Genomic DNA, 16,304 nt, shown 5'->3' on the forward strand with positions numbered 1-16,304 from the left:
CTGATGAAGACATTTTTTGGACATCCTTGCTTAGTTTACACATCTCACAGTGAACAGCACCACAGTGGGATCATCCATAAAGACTGATGGTGTGTAGCTAGGGAACTATGTAAAAGGATTATCACTCACTTGTGTGAAAAATTATGTTGGTAATAGAAGTGATTGAGCGTGGTCCACTGAACCATTAGCAGACATAGTATGACAGTTGCCTGAATCATATAGTCATCAGAAAGAAAACCACAGTTTCACCACTAAAAGCCAGTCTCCAAAAGCTGGTCCATTAAATGAGAATACGCAACAAACTTCTAGAGACAATTGTCAATGTCTAAATTGATAAGTGTTCTTTTTGTGTAGCTAGAGTGTGATTCCATGGTATCGTGGGATACAAAAAATGTATCAATTATAAGTGAGTGTTACAAGAGGACACTTGACTTAAGTTGAAGGTCTGAGTTTTCTTCAGCCATATCAGAACATTCCTTTTTCATTTAAGTATGATAACATAAGAATTTAACTATTCTTGTGAGCTGTGAGTTTATAACATCATTTGATTTGACTGTGTAATTACACACATCATACAATGCAGATGCGGCACTGAGGACTCTCATCTTGTAGGGTGTGTAAAAGGTGTCTGTCCGAGATTTGTGAGACTGTGCTGTGTGTGTAACATTTTTCATTTAATATTGTATTTGTAGTTTTACGAAAGTGTCATATTTATTGATTCTAGTTTTTATGAGATTGACATGTAGCCTTCTCATCACTGAAAACATGAATGCTGATTCAACAAAATTTGTTTATGAAGTAGAAATGGTGCTTTAAATCAGTCTTATTTGTATCAAAATGAATATAAAGCATGCCATAAAATGAATAACTCTTACATTTTGTAACTGTATAAGAAAGTTTTAAATTTATTGCCTTTATTTGTGAACAGTGATCTATGGACTTCTGTGCAGATTTATGAACATTAGACTACTTATTCCTCCATCTCATTCGTTCACCTCATGAAAGATTATTATAAATCAAATTTTAGTGTCCCTACATAGAATGCATTGTAATTTGTCAAGAGTGTTAGCTTCTTTCATTCAGTATTCAATATTCTTCCCTACACCCCTCCTGCCCTCTCCCCCTGTATGGCTAAATAATAACAGTACTGCCATTTGCGCACACCAGGCAGTAAATCACACATATTTATACATCTTTTTTCACAAATAAGTGCAACACAAGAGCACTAGAATCAATAAATAAAATTCTTTTGGGCGGTTATACATGAAACTTGATAAGAGATATGTGTGTACTATTCATTTGGATGTTTATTGACTGGTGTATATTAAACTTTCATGAATGTACCTAAAGATCTTGTTTGCTCCAGTGTGACTTCTATGTTTGTACATTTCTCTTTTTCCATGTGATGTTTTTGGACATTCTGCAGTTATTCTCAGTATTATTAATTTACTGTGTACAAATTAAATTTCCAAAAATTGCACATTTTCATTTTTAAGGGCCCTGTGGTCACACAACTGCCAGGAGCACCATCAGCTATAAAAATTTTGAAGGTAAATGATGGTGTTAATCTGTCTTGGGACCCTCCACCAAATGAGGTCATTATAGAGTACTCTGTATATCTTGCAGTACGCAGTGCCACTTCTCAAGTACGGGTAAGATTTTCAATATGTGTAACTTTACACTGTTTCTTTGTGTAGCATCTAGCGTTTGAATAAAGTAACTGAAATTGTTAATTTCATATTTGTTGTAAATTTTGTTGTACATATTCATAGAAGTGGAGGAAAAAAATTAATCGTAAACGAGTTTGTAGAAAAATACACTTTGCATCTGTGCAGAGCTACTAGTTTGTGAATGGTAGTAAATAAACCTAAATTTTTGTGTGCCTTGACTAACGTCAGTTTTTGAAATGCTTATAAATTGTTGTTTTCAGGGAGAAAATAAAACTGTCTTGAGTACATCCACCCAGTTAGCTTTTATGAGAGTCTATTGTGGACCTAACAGTAACTGCAGGATAGAACCTCATCAAATTGCTGAAGCTCACATTGATAAAAACACAAAGCCTGCCATTATATTCAGAATAGCTGCTCGAAATGAGAGGGGATACGGGCCAGCTACACAAGTGAGGTGGCTTCAAGGTATGTTTTTCTTCAATATGTTATATGCATTATGCTTAGAAAAGTGTTGTTCCACATAAGTACAGCACAGAGTGTTCTGAATTGTGTTTGGAAACATCTGCCACAGACAGATTGCATAGGTTTCCAAACTGGAACTCAACATTAGTAGTTACATAAACTTCTATTCTATACACACTCTCTCTACAGTATGCACTTCACCTGTCCAGTAGCATAACTTCTATAGTTCTTCAGTTTGAGGCTTGTGATGAGCTCATTAGGTTTATTAATGATCAGAAATGTAATGTACACTGCTGGCCTTTAAAAATACAACATCAGGAAGAATAGAAAACAAATAAAATTTTGCTTATGGTGTGTATAGAGCACAGTAGGATAAATACATAAATAAATTTGTAGGAGTGTATAGGGTGTGAAATTTAGTGCACAGAGCTGGCACATCTGGTAGGAACAGCAGTTCTGACTGAGCAGGGTATTGGATCAGACTAAGCTTGGATGACAGATACAGGTACATTGTTCCGTGCTGCTTCAGCTGTAAGCCAGAGTTCGTCAACTGTAATGGCTGGTGAGTGGTGGCATGTCAGTCTCTTTGTCACCCATGACAAGATACTTAAAATTGTGCTCTTGCATGTAGTATACTTTGTGCCAATGTGTGTTGCATGCTGCCTTCAGTGCGTTGCAATTTTAATGGCTGTCAGTGTAGTATAAATTTGCTGCTGGGGAAAATTAAAACAATCAAAGGGAATGGTCAATTTTGGACATGATTTCATAACCACACTCATCAGTGGATGAATACATGATTAAAATATAATTCTTGCCTAGAAAATTATTCATTTGCAACTTTTCTTATTTATGTTACATTGTTGAGAAACATGGATCTGAGACTTTGAGGTTCACTGTTGGTTCATACAAACAATATGACACTAATTTTTTTAAGTTAATGTGTCCATGAAGCATAGATTATAAACAACTATCTGACTGAAGGAAATTTGGAGTCGCAGAAGTTTATGCTTGTAGATGGTATCAAATCAAGAATAAATTAAAGAACACCAGTTCTACATACCTAATCTTCAGATGATTGAAACAGGGTAGTTTTCATTGACTGGAGCCGAAGTTTGTGCAGTATGTGCAAGAGAAATGGAATGAAGACCCCCTGATTATTCAGAAAGTTAACACAATGAAGGCACTGGAAATAGAGGAATTTTCTGACAGTGTGCAGCACGGAATTGAAAACAAGCACTGGCTGGTGTGCGAGGATAATGAAGATTGCAGAGCTTACATTATGCTGAAGAACAGCCCCAGCTCAGCAACTTCCCATGGCTTACTTTTCAGTGCCACATAATCAGTGTAAAGAAACTGCACAACTGCTAAGCTAATTTATTTTGATGTTCTTCCAGATATTACAGTTATCATAGAGGATGCTGCTATAACAAGTTCTGCCAATGAAAAGCCCAGAATAACAGTAATGCTCGGTGCTCTGACAAATGGTAGGAAGCTGCCCCTTTATTCTTCAGAGGGAAACCATACGAAAGATAAACTGCCTACAGGACTCCTCTTCAGGTGTCAAGGAAAGGAATGCTTCATTGGTTGTTGGTCGAAGGTTGTTTCCAACAGAATACCAGCCTATTTTCTTAATAGAAGAAAAATGTTGGTGCTGACACCTTTCAGGGCACACCTCAATCAGGAAGCTAAGCATATGATATCAAATTTCAACACAGACCTAGTAATAATTCCTAGTTGCTTGTTCTCAAAGCCTCAAGCAGTGGATGTTGTTGTGAACAGACCTTTCTAGGTACACATCTGACAGCTTTAGTGAGTGGCTTGCTCAAGAAGCTATCGACATCTGTCCTTGTGCAGTGGACCCTTAATGCCTGGAGCAGGTGACTCCATAATGAAATAGTTCAAAAAGTGCTGCATATCAAGTGGTACAGAAGACCATGAAGGATAAAATGGCAGTAGCAAAGTGATAGAGCTCCAGAAAATATTATAACATCCGTGCCAAGCGAAAATATATACATCTACAAAATTCTTGAGGGGACAAAAAACTGTGGATGCTGTTCAGCACTAATAACTTGACAATGAAGTATGCATTCACGTGTTCAATTAAAGAAGGCTGCCGGATTGGAGAGAAACCATAGAGGTGACCAAAAGACAATTTCCAATTGTTTGCAACAAAGATCTCTTTATTTATTGACCAACTATTTTTGGGCCTTGCCATCTTTCAAAAGCTGCATGTTGCTGAAAACAAAATTTTGTGAGCGGATGCTTCAAATGTGGATAATTAAGATATCAGTAACTCTGTGGCCCAGATGTTAAGAAAAGTACTGTATGCATTGTCCAGACATCCAACCTGAAATTAGTATGTGTTAAGGGTGAGGGTGCTATTTACCTTGGGACAGAGGAAGTAATGTTCACAGGCAAGCAAGTTCTGTTCACCAGTTAACTCATGCAAGTACTTGTAAAAGAATTATGATTATCAACTATGAGATTTTGGGCATTTGTCATCATCTTTCATGAACAGTTCATTTGATAACCACATTTTATTCATAAGATCCACTGAATATATATGGTCTTATGTTCTTGGTGTGCAGATGGTTACATCTGTTGAGACATGAGTTTCATATGTAAATGTAAATATGAAATAATAATAGTTATACTCTAAGCAGCTTTCAGATAAGTTGTTTTGACCATCATCAGTGAAGCCCTGATTTGGCTTATATCAATTGCTGCCTCTTCTCCAAGATAAAAAAAAAAAAAAAAAAACCTTGCTGTTGTCGTAGCATTTTGAAAGTAATAAGGAGCTTTAAGATGATGCCAAATGATAAACAAGTCACTGGTAGCAATGTTCTATGTTGAGGGTATTCAGATTCTTAACCACTGCTACAGCAACTTCTTTATGTCTCAGGAAAGTATGCCGAGTAATAATTTAATATTTCACATGTATGTAATAAAGTGTCATCATGTTGCCAGTGTTTTCTGAAGTACCCAGTGGAAGCTTACTTTTCAAATTTATCTTCTATGTGGCTGTACATTGTTTGGATAATGGGAAGTAGTGAACCTGAGCCTTGGTAAGTCATATGGCATATAATAGACATAAACAAGTTTCCATTGGAATCCTATTGTGCAAATTATTTGATAACTGGTTCCTCTTGTAGGTGTATTCTGCCTACAAATGATAAATTTATTGTTCTGCATGGGCACAATAGCACTGCAGAGTAGTCACTGTCAGAGCGAATGTAACTGCTAGCTGCCAGTGAGTCGACTACCAGCTGGGGAGCAGAATCTCACATTGACGAATGAATCTTAATGTATTTGTGGGGGAGCGGAGTGCCCAAACACTGTGTGAAGAATGAGCGCATAGGAAAGCACAACACGTGACCAGTGAAGGTGACTGACAACTGAGCACACAGAAACAGAGCACTGCGTGAGGCGAAGGCTTGGTCCATGGGCATCGGAATCAGCATTAGATCTGCTGGGCCAGGCCTATTTCCACTGGTAAATAAACTCCTGGCTCAGTGGGTCTGCCCATGCTGTGCTTAACATACACATTCTGTGGCAACATTCTGTACTGCTTCACTGTGGTAACATGCTAGTGCCTCTGGATCCATCTCAATGTCCATTGGTGAGGATAATAAATCCCTCCCCCCCTGAAAAGGCTGTGTAGGCCCAGAATTTTCCCAATTTATGCTGTGACCACCGTCGCAAAACCAAAGATGACACGAGAGTGCTCGGCAGCGGAACAACCAATGAAAAAAGCATCTTGCACCTGCTGGAGTGGCGGAAGATTGCTGGGGTAACAGTTGGTCCACTGTTCAGTTGTGAGCAAGAGTCCACCAGTGGCAGGCAGACAAAAGGGGGCACTGGTTCAAATTCTGTGGGCTCCATAGTGGTAGTCATGGGAGCCTAGCTCTGCTGACACACTATTCTGTGGTCGAAGGTAGGATGGGAGAGAGCATGCTGGGGCAGCAGTGGGTGAGTATGCTTTCATACTAGGGAGCCTCCCACCAGAACAACAAAGCAGCTGACCCCATCTCCCAGCTGACCCTGTCTCCCAGCTGGCTTGGAGATGGTGTCATCGTAAGTCTGACAGGTTGAGGCCGTGACCAATTGTAATGACACTTCAGCTACTCCCAACTGACAGCCACAAGAAACAGCTGCTGAGCTTTGTGGCCCACCACTGCACCCAGCAGTCATCCCTGCTGCTGGCCTAGAAGACTGGGCCAAAACGGCAGCCCCATGGCGAATACATGACAGGCCGTAGTGGTTCGGGACAGGCGACTCGGGTTGTGACAAATGCAAAAGACCCTTCGGCTGGCACCCATTAACAGGTGATGCCCAATATTTAGCCAGAAAACTTGACAAAACATTGCTTTGAGATGGGGCAGACACGGACTTCTTCTTTTGTGTCTCGAATCTATGCATGAAGCAGTCCACCTCAGAGAGAGACACCGAGTAAAATGAGGTGGCAGTCTGATGCTGGATAAAACTGCAGATGCAAAAGTCTTCAAACTGTCATGACACAAAGTGCCAATTGTTATCAAATGCGAGGGTCATGGGAAAGCCTTTGACAGCAAAAGTGTCTGGCAACACATGAACAGTAACCGTTGATGCTATGAAGGACAGCTTTGCAGTCTACAGCAGATTTGACAATACATTGATCACCAACAGCCACGTGCTTCCCAAAATGCGGTCCACAAAGTCAACATGCATCCTGTCCCAAGGGTGCTCCATGTCTAGCAAAGGGGAAAACTGACACAGCAGCACATCTTGGTTTTGTGCACAAGCAGCACAAGCCCACATAAGGTATTCAGAATCACGAGTGATCATCGTCCAGTAGGTGTAACAAAGTGCCAATGCCTTCCTAAGAGTAATACCCCAGTGCAACACATGCAGCAGCTGAACTATGTGAGAACGCAATACCAGAGGGATGACCTGTCAGCAACTTTGCTCCTCTGTGGCAAGCATGAGGATGGCCTACCCAAATCTCGAGTTGATCACATAGGAGAAAACACTTGAGCCATGCCAATTCCACTCCCAAAAGAATGCATTCTGGGCATCCCATCTATAAAGCTGAAACAATTTTATGGAAAAGTGGATTGGTGGCCATGGCCAGGAAAATCCAGCGAAATGTACTGCAAGGTATCATCTGAGGCAAAAACAAGAGCCTCATGTCATTTGAACTTGGAATTCAGTCCCACTGACAATCATGATAGTGCATCCGCATTTGTATGCCAGGCAGTGGACAGGTATAAAATGTCATTACAATAATTACTGAGGAAGAGAGTGCACCTCTGCCATCAGTGGGCAGTCCTATCTGACAGTTTGGAATGTGGACTGAATAAGAAAACCACTTGTGGCCAGTGATAATGGTAACTTTGCCTCATATAAGAAAATGTGAAACTTTTAAATTCTGTAAATGATGGTCAGTTCCTGCTTTCCCACCAGTGAATCATTACGTTGCACCAAAGAAGGCATCTCTGATGCATAAGCGATGGGCTGCGTGGTGCCATCCAGGTTCTGAAATGAAAGAATCGCACCAGTGCCATACTAGGATGTGTCACATGCCAGGGTTAAAGGTTTACATGGCGTAAAAGGAGTCAAACAGAGAGTGGAACACAAACACTGCTTGAGGGACTGTGAAAACCTATCGACAGTCGACAGAGTAGGCAAATTTGGTGCCCATTTGGTGAAGCTGGTTAAGAGGATGGCAGATGGGCACGGTTTGGGGAATGAACTTGGTATAATACAAAATCTGGCCAAAAAAGAACTGAAGCTCCATCAGGTTAATAGGTGCTGGCAAATAAATGGCTTTGAGATGCACACCCCTAGGGACAAGACCCAAAAATATTTTACACCAATGGTGAGTTCTCAATTAACAACGTAAGTTGCCATTTTACGTTTGTGTAATGTGCAGTGAGGGAGAATTTGTCATGTTTACTATGAGACACAACTCGATGTAGTTGCCATTGCAGTTTAGGGCAGCCCAAGGGCCAGTATGTATCTTAAGTTAATTAGGTTGACCATTGCTCCTATGTCTACCTGAAACTCAGTCAGTCACCTGTCCGCTATCAACTACAGCAGAAAATGCTGGGACGTATTGGAGGTAGCGTCTGAGTCCAGGGAAGACACTGGAGCCTTCAGTGACCATTCTGTGGCTCGCTGAGTGTCATGAACTGTTGCCAAATTGCGTATTTTGCAGCAGACTCCAAACATGGCTTCTACGTGTAGGCAGTCCTGTTGAACATGTAACAAATTACAATTGGGGCAAGACGGCTGGCTTGCCCATTGAGCAGAAACAGATGTCAAAGGAAAGTGACACAAAAAGACAGAAAAATGTTGTGAGCAGAGAGTAAGAGTCTGTGATTTATGCATACTTGCTGAGCCCAACATGGGCGAAAACAGTCGGCACTGTGACATCAGTGCACTCACACGTCAACAGCATCGACCTGCAGTGGCTCAGTAGAAGGCAAGGCTGCTTGGTTCATCCCAGGGGGCACTGAGGACTCTTCCCCATGCACATTTAACTGTGACATGTGCCAATTGTTGGAAAGTATGTCCCTTTTGGCTGTCATAAGTCCATGCGATTCAGCAATCTTTGCAACTTGTGCTGAAGAAGGGTTGGACAAGGCCGGTGCCCTAGTTTGGATCTCTGGGTCAAGTGTTGACCCTATGATTATGTCCCTAATTAGCAAGATGGTACAAGAGGTAGCACATTGGAAACATGCAAAACAATGCATGGGCAAGAGACCTTGCAGGTTGGTGATCTATGCCATATGCAACACCTGGTGCACTTGTGGAGCAGGTTGAACTGTAACTGTGCCACCATGACATGCGTTTCATGACCAAAATACTGCATGAGCAACTGATGAAAAATTCCTCAAAGTTAAGTTTCTCAGGGTCGGTAGAGGGCTTCAGCTTCCGTACAATCTCATATAAGCATGCACTGCTGGTCAGTAACAAGGCAGCCTTAACAAATGGGTTGACGATATGCCATACCTGGCAGAACAGCAATAACTGACACAAGTAATTCTTCCACCTTTCTATTAAAGCTGGTAAATTGTGTTGGGAATGGGAGGGTAAAAAATATTCAGTGTGCACCTCTCCTGCTGCCAGTGTGGTGTAGGTATGAAGTGTTCTGCACTGCCGGCTCTGTGGTGCTCACAGTTTAACACTACACAAAAAAATAAAAGTGTCACACATGTAAGAACACCCTATGTTGCCACTTAAATGTCTGCATGCATGTAACAACACAGCAGAGTAGTCACTGTTGACATGAATGTAACTGTACTAGTCAACAGTGGGTCAACTACAAGCAAGGGAAAGCGGTTATCTCTGAAACAACTGGTTTTCAGTAATACTGTTTATTTTCATCTCCAATTTAATCGGACTATTGAAACTGTTCAAAATAAACAGTTTCTTAAATAACTGAATTTTTGTTTTTCGTTGGTATTATTTTGAGAAAAAAACTAATACTTTGAAGAAAGATTGAAAAATTCTAAGAGTCCCACAGATTTTTTGCATTATGCGTTACAAGATACATGGTATCAAAATATCAAATAAAATAGATAAATACTTTTCTCAAAAAGTAATGAGGGGTTAAATACTAATAAAATTACCAGTATTCTCCTTGTGATTCTAATTTTTTTTTTTTTTTTTTTTTTTTTTTTTTTTTAACTCTGCTCAAAAATAGTGTTCAAATCAAGAATCGTACCAGTATTGAGGCATTACTAGTAGTCAGTGCTAAAAGGTGAAAATTGAGGATAGACAACTATTTCAGGGACTTTCTGTTTTTATTATAAACATTGAATGAATTATTTTCTCAGCAAAGACAGAGACCAGGAGTGGGAAAGTCTTGCACAGTACATGTGCACACGTATCATCTAATAGACCTCCCACACATCAACAGCTACAATATTGTCTCAGCAATGCTGCACCAATTCTTTTGTGTCATGTTTGTTGCTTGGCATTGTCATTGAAATAGCACTGATTACTTTTCCCCATTTGGTGTGATAAGCCAATATTTCAGAACAAATGAAATTTTATGAAAAACATTACTTGTCGAGTCAGTACTCGCATCGAGCTAACTCATTGCTCTTGAGCATGGCAACTGCATAAGAGTGGGGCAGTTAGTAACACATGGCTCAAGTAGAGGGACTCATGAGCAACAGGGCTTAGTCATACTTGCACCAGACAGGAAATTGGCGAAGTGTGGCAATCAAATGCCTGCGATGAAAACTGCACGTGATGTACACACATTTGATGAATTCATTATTTCATCTTCATAATATTTTGACCTTTGAATTTTTGTGCTATCGTGTTTAGAAATATCATAGAAGCAGGAAATGGTCACACAGTTTGTTCATCGAGTGTGTGACTAGAAGTGAAACTTTTCTCTCCTGTCATCAAACACAGTTAATGAAGTCATTTCTTGGCTGTTTAATGGAAGAAACAACAGTCTTTACACTTAAATGAAAAAAAATTATAAAAACTATTAGAGTAATGAGTGATCAAATGGACTCCGTTAATGAAACAGAGGTTGAAGATAACATAACACAGTACATGACATCTGTCTCTTGAATGCAAAAAATCTATTGGTAACAGAAACTTCTGAATACAACCCTGTATATTACATTTGTAGTATGCAAGTGGAGGCTATTTACACAGATTATTTGTGTTGTGCCGTGTATGATACGGTTGTCTTCATAAAATAATTTCCTTGTTCATTTTATTGTTATGAATTAAAAAACATCATTCTATTCAGGATTGATACAGCAGCACTTCCTGAATGCAATTAAGTCTGCTGTGTTAAAATTTGTTTCGCTAGCAGTGCTGCTAGTATTAATGAAGAGGATTTCTTTCACCGCTTTGAAGAGCTTGGGTAGGTCACAGACATTGGCCTTCCAACACAGTAAAACGTTATTGACATTATCACTTGGGACGTTCATGTTGAAATATTTATGAAGTTCATTTATGCATTTATAAGTTGATGAATGCCAGCTTCAGAACTTCTTTATGGGAAAGGGAATGAGATCTTCTTCCTCTTCTTCCAAGACTACAATATTTAGCTTCTGATGAACAGTTTGGGAAATATTTTCTTCCTTTTCTTCACTCAGTACTTAGAGCTTCTCGAAATATGGATGAAAAACTACAGCCATGTAATGAGAATCGTGTAGTTTGTTAATGGCCTTCTCTTTTAGTTAGGTTTCTGCCCATCCTTTTAGCAATTTAACTAGTGCCTTGCTGTCTTCACTTTGGCATGTATCTAGTAAACTAAATGCTCGCAGCACCACAAAAGTCGGAGTCCATTCTGTTTCATCTTCCAGGTCATTTCTGACCTCTTAAAAACGTTCAAGGAATTTAACTATGCAGGCTATTACGGAAAAAAAAATTCTGACTTGCTTTTATGATGCTAGTCCATCACGTTTCAACATCTATATGCAATTTTTTTCTAATCTTGCCACCAAACTGGAGTGCTTCATTTATCCTATAGTTCTATGCACTGTGTAGATGATTCATTAATATCTGGCAGTTTTTTCACTAAGGAATTGTCATCCAGAGTCTACAATAATGCTGTGTTTATACAGTTCACTGTGCATGGCGTACATTTGTGGTGTTGAAGATCTTTCTTTATGTTCGGCCCTTGATCCATCACAAATGTCACTTTGATTAGTTCCAGAGGACATATATCTATCTCAGATAATTTTTCATTTAACTGTTACAGAGTATTTTCACTTGTTTTTGAAATGTCATAAAACTTTGTTGTGAAGAGCACATCGTTTCTCAGTTCACACCTGTCCTCAGTGTGTGCAATAATACTAGATGTGATGGTAAAATAATGTATTTTGCGATAATTGTCAGTCCAAAGATCACACCTCATAGAACACTAATTCTGGTCAATAGCTTTCTTTACTTGAGGCAAGATCTCGCTTATCACTTACTTGAACAACAATATCTTTTATATGTCAAGAGACAGTTCTCGGAGAACGCAAAATCTCTTGTTCTCCCACTGTGCCATACTAGGCACCAATATCATATAGTCCTTGTGAAAGACCAATAAACCTTGCCCTACTTACAGTGTTGAATGACCATAGATCCAACATGCACACTTGCACATACTTGTCCCTGACTCTCTCTTTATCACTGTTTGAAACTGTTGAAGAAGTCAAATTGTGATACCTTTACCTGTATGTCTTCTCATGCTCGTGGTTCTTCCATTGTACATGACTAACACTTCGCTTCCCTCTCTTCGGCCCTGAACATAATCCACAAGATCACAGATATCCCTTTCAGCCACTATCTGGAATTAAAAACAGCAGTAATAAATGTCTGCTCTGCCGAATACAGCTCCTATTTTTTTTTTCTCATATCTGTGTAACGTAATAAAGCAATTTTTTTTGGGAACTATAAGGCAACAGAAAGTAAAGCAGAAAATATTATGATTATTATTCGCATAAAGATGTAAGTTTAAATCTGGTGTACAGACACTTTAGTACATTATAAACATCATTCAACTCTTGATGAAGTCAAAGGAACGCATTTTCTAATTCTATGTGTAAAAAGTATTGTCTGTTTTATTTTATTTTTAACAGTGACTTTCGTCCATGACTGAGCTCTTTAGCTTAATGTGGAACTGGGTTAAATTTGACTATGAGTGAGAGGAATGCATCAGTTTTTATGGTTTGTAGTGTGCACACCACTGTCCTGGCTACCTGTTGCTAATAATGTTTTCTGAAGCTTTGAACTAAATGTAAATAAACTTGGCACTGGGCTCATAAAAACACAGCACAGGTTCTAAATTGTTGTCGTGTTTTTGTAATAAAAACACACTAGATAACGAAATGCTGTGCTACGTGCCACAATGTTAGTAGTCCATTAGACCAGAAGGCACTTAAGGAAATTTAGAGCTAGGGGCCATTTGATATACTTTCATTCAATGGGGCTGATGGTTCTTCAAAAACTGTGCCTTCAGCTAAGTACATCACTAATTAATTCAACTTGCATGGTGATGCAATAATTTAAATCTTGCACTCAAAATATCTGGTAGACATGCATTTATTTCCACTACTAAATATAGGTCATACCTTTCCTAGGAAGGCTTAAACAGATGAAGCGAACACTAGAAGTAAACATGGATCACATGAAATTTAGTTTTATTAGCTTTTTTGGTCAGCAAGTGGAAGGATTGCAGCCTGCAGTACAAAAGTTTTAATTCAGCGTAACATACTTCGGTTAACTTACTCGCAAAGCACATCTGTTAAATCCGCATTCATAATTACATCTGAAAGTAAACCACCAGCTTTAACCCATCACTGTTCACAGATATGAAAATAAATCTTGAACACTCTTGTTTGACATGGCTGTAAGAGAATAAACTTCAGGAAAATCAGATAACATTATCATGGACACCTCGTTCATCTAATACGAAATGACACAAATTCCTAATAAAATTAAACTAGTGCCTTGAACTTATCCCAGCAGGAACTACTATAGCATGTTCTGGGTCTTTCCAGCAGAAAGTGTGTCTCATCGGCTAACATTCACAGAACGTCTGTAAGAAATGGCACTGCAGTGTCTAAAAGTCTTAAGAGTGCAGTGGAAACTCGTAACAGATGAGCTGTGGCAGATTTGTGCAGTCCAATTGACCCTCGTGGCTGTGAGTATGACTCATGGCGCTATGAGTGAGCCTGAAGCCTGAGGTGACTGGCGCTAATAACCAGCTTCTTTTAAAAGAATGTTTCATTTAAAAACCAAAAATGTTAGCATTACTGCTTTGGCAAACTGATATACTGGGTTTTTACCTGGCTATTAGTAAAAAAAATAAAAGAATTTGTTATAACCGAGACCAAACAAAGCGAAAATACCAATTATTCAGAACTAGTCAGTTTATCCCACCCTATAACGAGTTTGGAAGCTGAACCCTGCAAGAGAGAACGAATCTCAACATTTGATTCAGTGTACTAGGGAGCAGAGACCCTGAACACCATGTAGAGAATGAGCTTGGAGGAAAACACAATATTTGACCACCATTGCAAGCAACTGACAACTGAACACAGGGAAACTGCATGAGGCGACGGCTTGGTCCGCAGTCATTGAAATCCGCATTAGAACTGCCTACAAGGCCTATTGCCACCAGCGGGTAAACACATGGTTCAATGGCTCTGCCCATGCCACACTTTGTACCCGCACTCTGTGAAAGCATTATATACTATTTCCCTGCAATAACTGTGCCAGCTCCTCTGCATCCATTGTGATGTTCGATGGTGGTTGTACTAAAGCTTCTTAACCACTGTATGTGTTGAAAAATGAGATATGTTGCCATGGATGTCACATTGACACTGTTACATCTCTAAATGATTCCACATTTAAGAGAGATCCTTACACCTATTTCACCTACAGAACAGGTTCATTGCCTGAAAACAGATTTTGGAAATGAATTTTGTCAGTGGCTTTAAAATTTCTGTAACATTAGTAGTGATAATTTTTTTTCTATTGAGACAAATTTGTCAATAGGTATGTGATTGCTTTAGAATAAAAAGCTTCTCGGGAACATTTTTTTCATTTAAGTGCCCCTAATAAATAAATTGTCTACAAATAAATCTCATTACATGGTGTGAAATTATATCACACATTGTCAGTAGGAGATATTTATTCTCTGACATCACTCGAGAGAAAGAACATTTTTTGATGTAACAATTTTGAGTTAACACTTATGCAGTTTAATTTGTCCTGACACTACTCATGTTAAACAGCTTATATGCAAGTGCACTGTCCCAGCATAATTAATACCGACAAAATATTAAATACCATGACACTTTCTGTGATCTTATTGTTGTGCATTTATGAGGTGTGTTCTGCATGTAATCAAATATAGTGAGTTGTTTGTGGGACACAGTTAGATATAATAAAGTAAACATTGCTGTTATATTTTCCGAACCATAATTTGGTATTCAGTCAATTTAGCCTCATGCTGACAAAACACATATAGGGTCCATCCCAAAAGTTTCAAGAATTTTTTTTGACGTACAACACCTTAATAATCTTCAAAGTACATTCCGTTTGCATCCACGTCTAGCGTCCACTGCTTCACCCAGCCCGCATAGTCTTTCTGCAAGGCATCATCGGTAACTTCCTTAAGGTATTGTGTCAAAATGTCTTTTACCCCCCTCCCTCCCCCCCCCCCCCCTCCCTTTAAACAACCTGTGAAAGTGTCCCTTCAAGTTTCTCTTTATCGTGGGAAACAAAATGAAGTCGGGTGGTGCCAAGTCAAGGCTGTGTGACAGCTGAGGTAGCATTGCCATGCTGTTACTGACTGATGAGAAAGTCTTGCATGACAAGGGGTGGACAGCCTGTCCCATTATCATGATGTAAAATATAGTTGTTCACAACGTCTTTCCTGTTGTGTTTCACCCTATCCCACAACTGAGTGAAGATTTTAGTATAAAACTGGCCATTAAGATTTTCTTCTTGAGGTACATATTTACTGCTGTCATACTCGTGGAGTCAAAAATTATTATTAGCATTGCCCTAAACTTGGGTGTGCTCATGCAGGTCTCCTTCAGGTGAGGTGAATTTTTCATTTCCCACTTACTGCTTTGTCTTTCTGATTTATATTCATACTCAAAAATCCATGTCTCATTACCTGCTGCTGCTTGGTCCCGAAGTATTAGGGTCACTTGTGTGGCCTTCTCACAACTCGCTACACTTCACCAGACTGATTACCTTCTGATAATCAGTTCACATTTTTGGTACCATCTCCATTTCTCATCACCAATTAGTGTTTCAAAATTAGATAAACACATGAGATCAGCATATTGCAATCCTTTATCGTTCTTAATTCAACTGTCAGTTCCCATTCAAAACTTTTCATACTTTCTCCATATTTTTGTGTGTTTGGGACATTTACAAACGCACAAATTGCTGACTGTCATCTACATTTTCTTGGTCTTTCCAGGACATCTTGTGCCGCTCATAAATTTTTAGCTGGGACATGACCCCCTGCCGAAGGCTATTTGAATCACGCTCACCATCTTAGAGTCTTATCTTTCATGTTTAATGCAAAACTTGACTTTGTATTGCTGCTTGATGAGCCACTACATCTCGAATCGTACTACATGTGAAACCCGATCCTCAGTCTACCACTGCCAAGAGGCAACCGAGCCAAGTTGTATTCATCAT

General features: G+C 39.3%; 1 protein-coding gene across 2 annotated transcripts in view; it reads left to right on the top strand.

Annotated features, from left to right (window-relative positions):
- The window catches only part of LOC124721964 (host cell factor 2), a 279,952-nt gene that overhangs the window by 247,469 nt on the left and 16,179 nt on the right, over nt 1–16,304 (top strand). For both annotated transcript variants that reach the window (XM_047247128.1, XM_047247127.1), the window contains exons 15-16: nt 1,497–1,652; nt 1,931–2,135. In XM_047247128.1, coding sequence (XP_047103084.1) covers nt 1,497–1,652; nt 1,931–2,135 — 361 coding nt within the window. The remainder of the gene's footprint in view (nt 1–1,496; nt 1,653–1,930; nt 2,136–16,304) is intronic.

The sequence above is a fragment of the Schistocerca piceifrons genome, chromosome X, assembly GCF_021461385.2.
Source record: "Schistocerca piceifrons isolate TAMUIC-IGC-003096 chromosome X, iqSchPice1.1, whole genome shotgun sequence".
NCBI lineage: Eukaryota > Metazoa > Arthropoda > Insecta > Orthoptera > Acrididae > Schistocerca > Schistocerca piceifrons.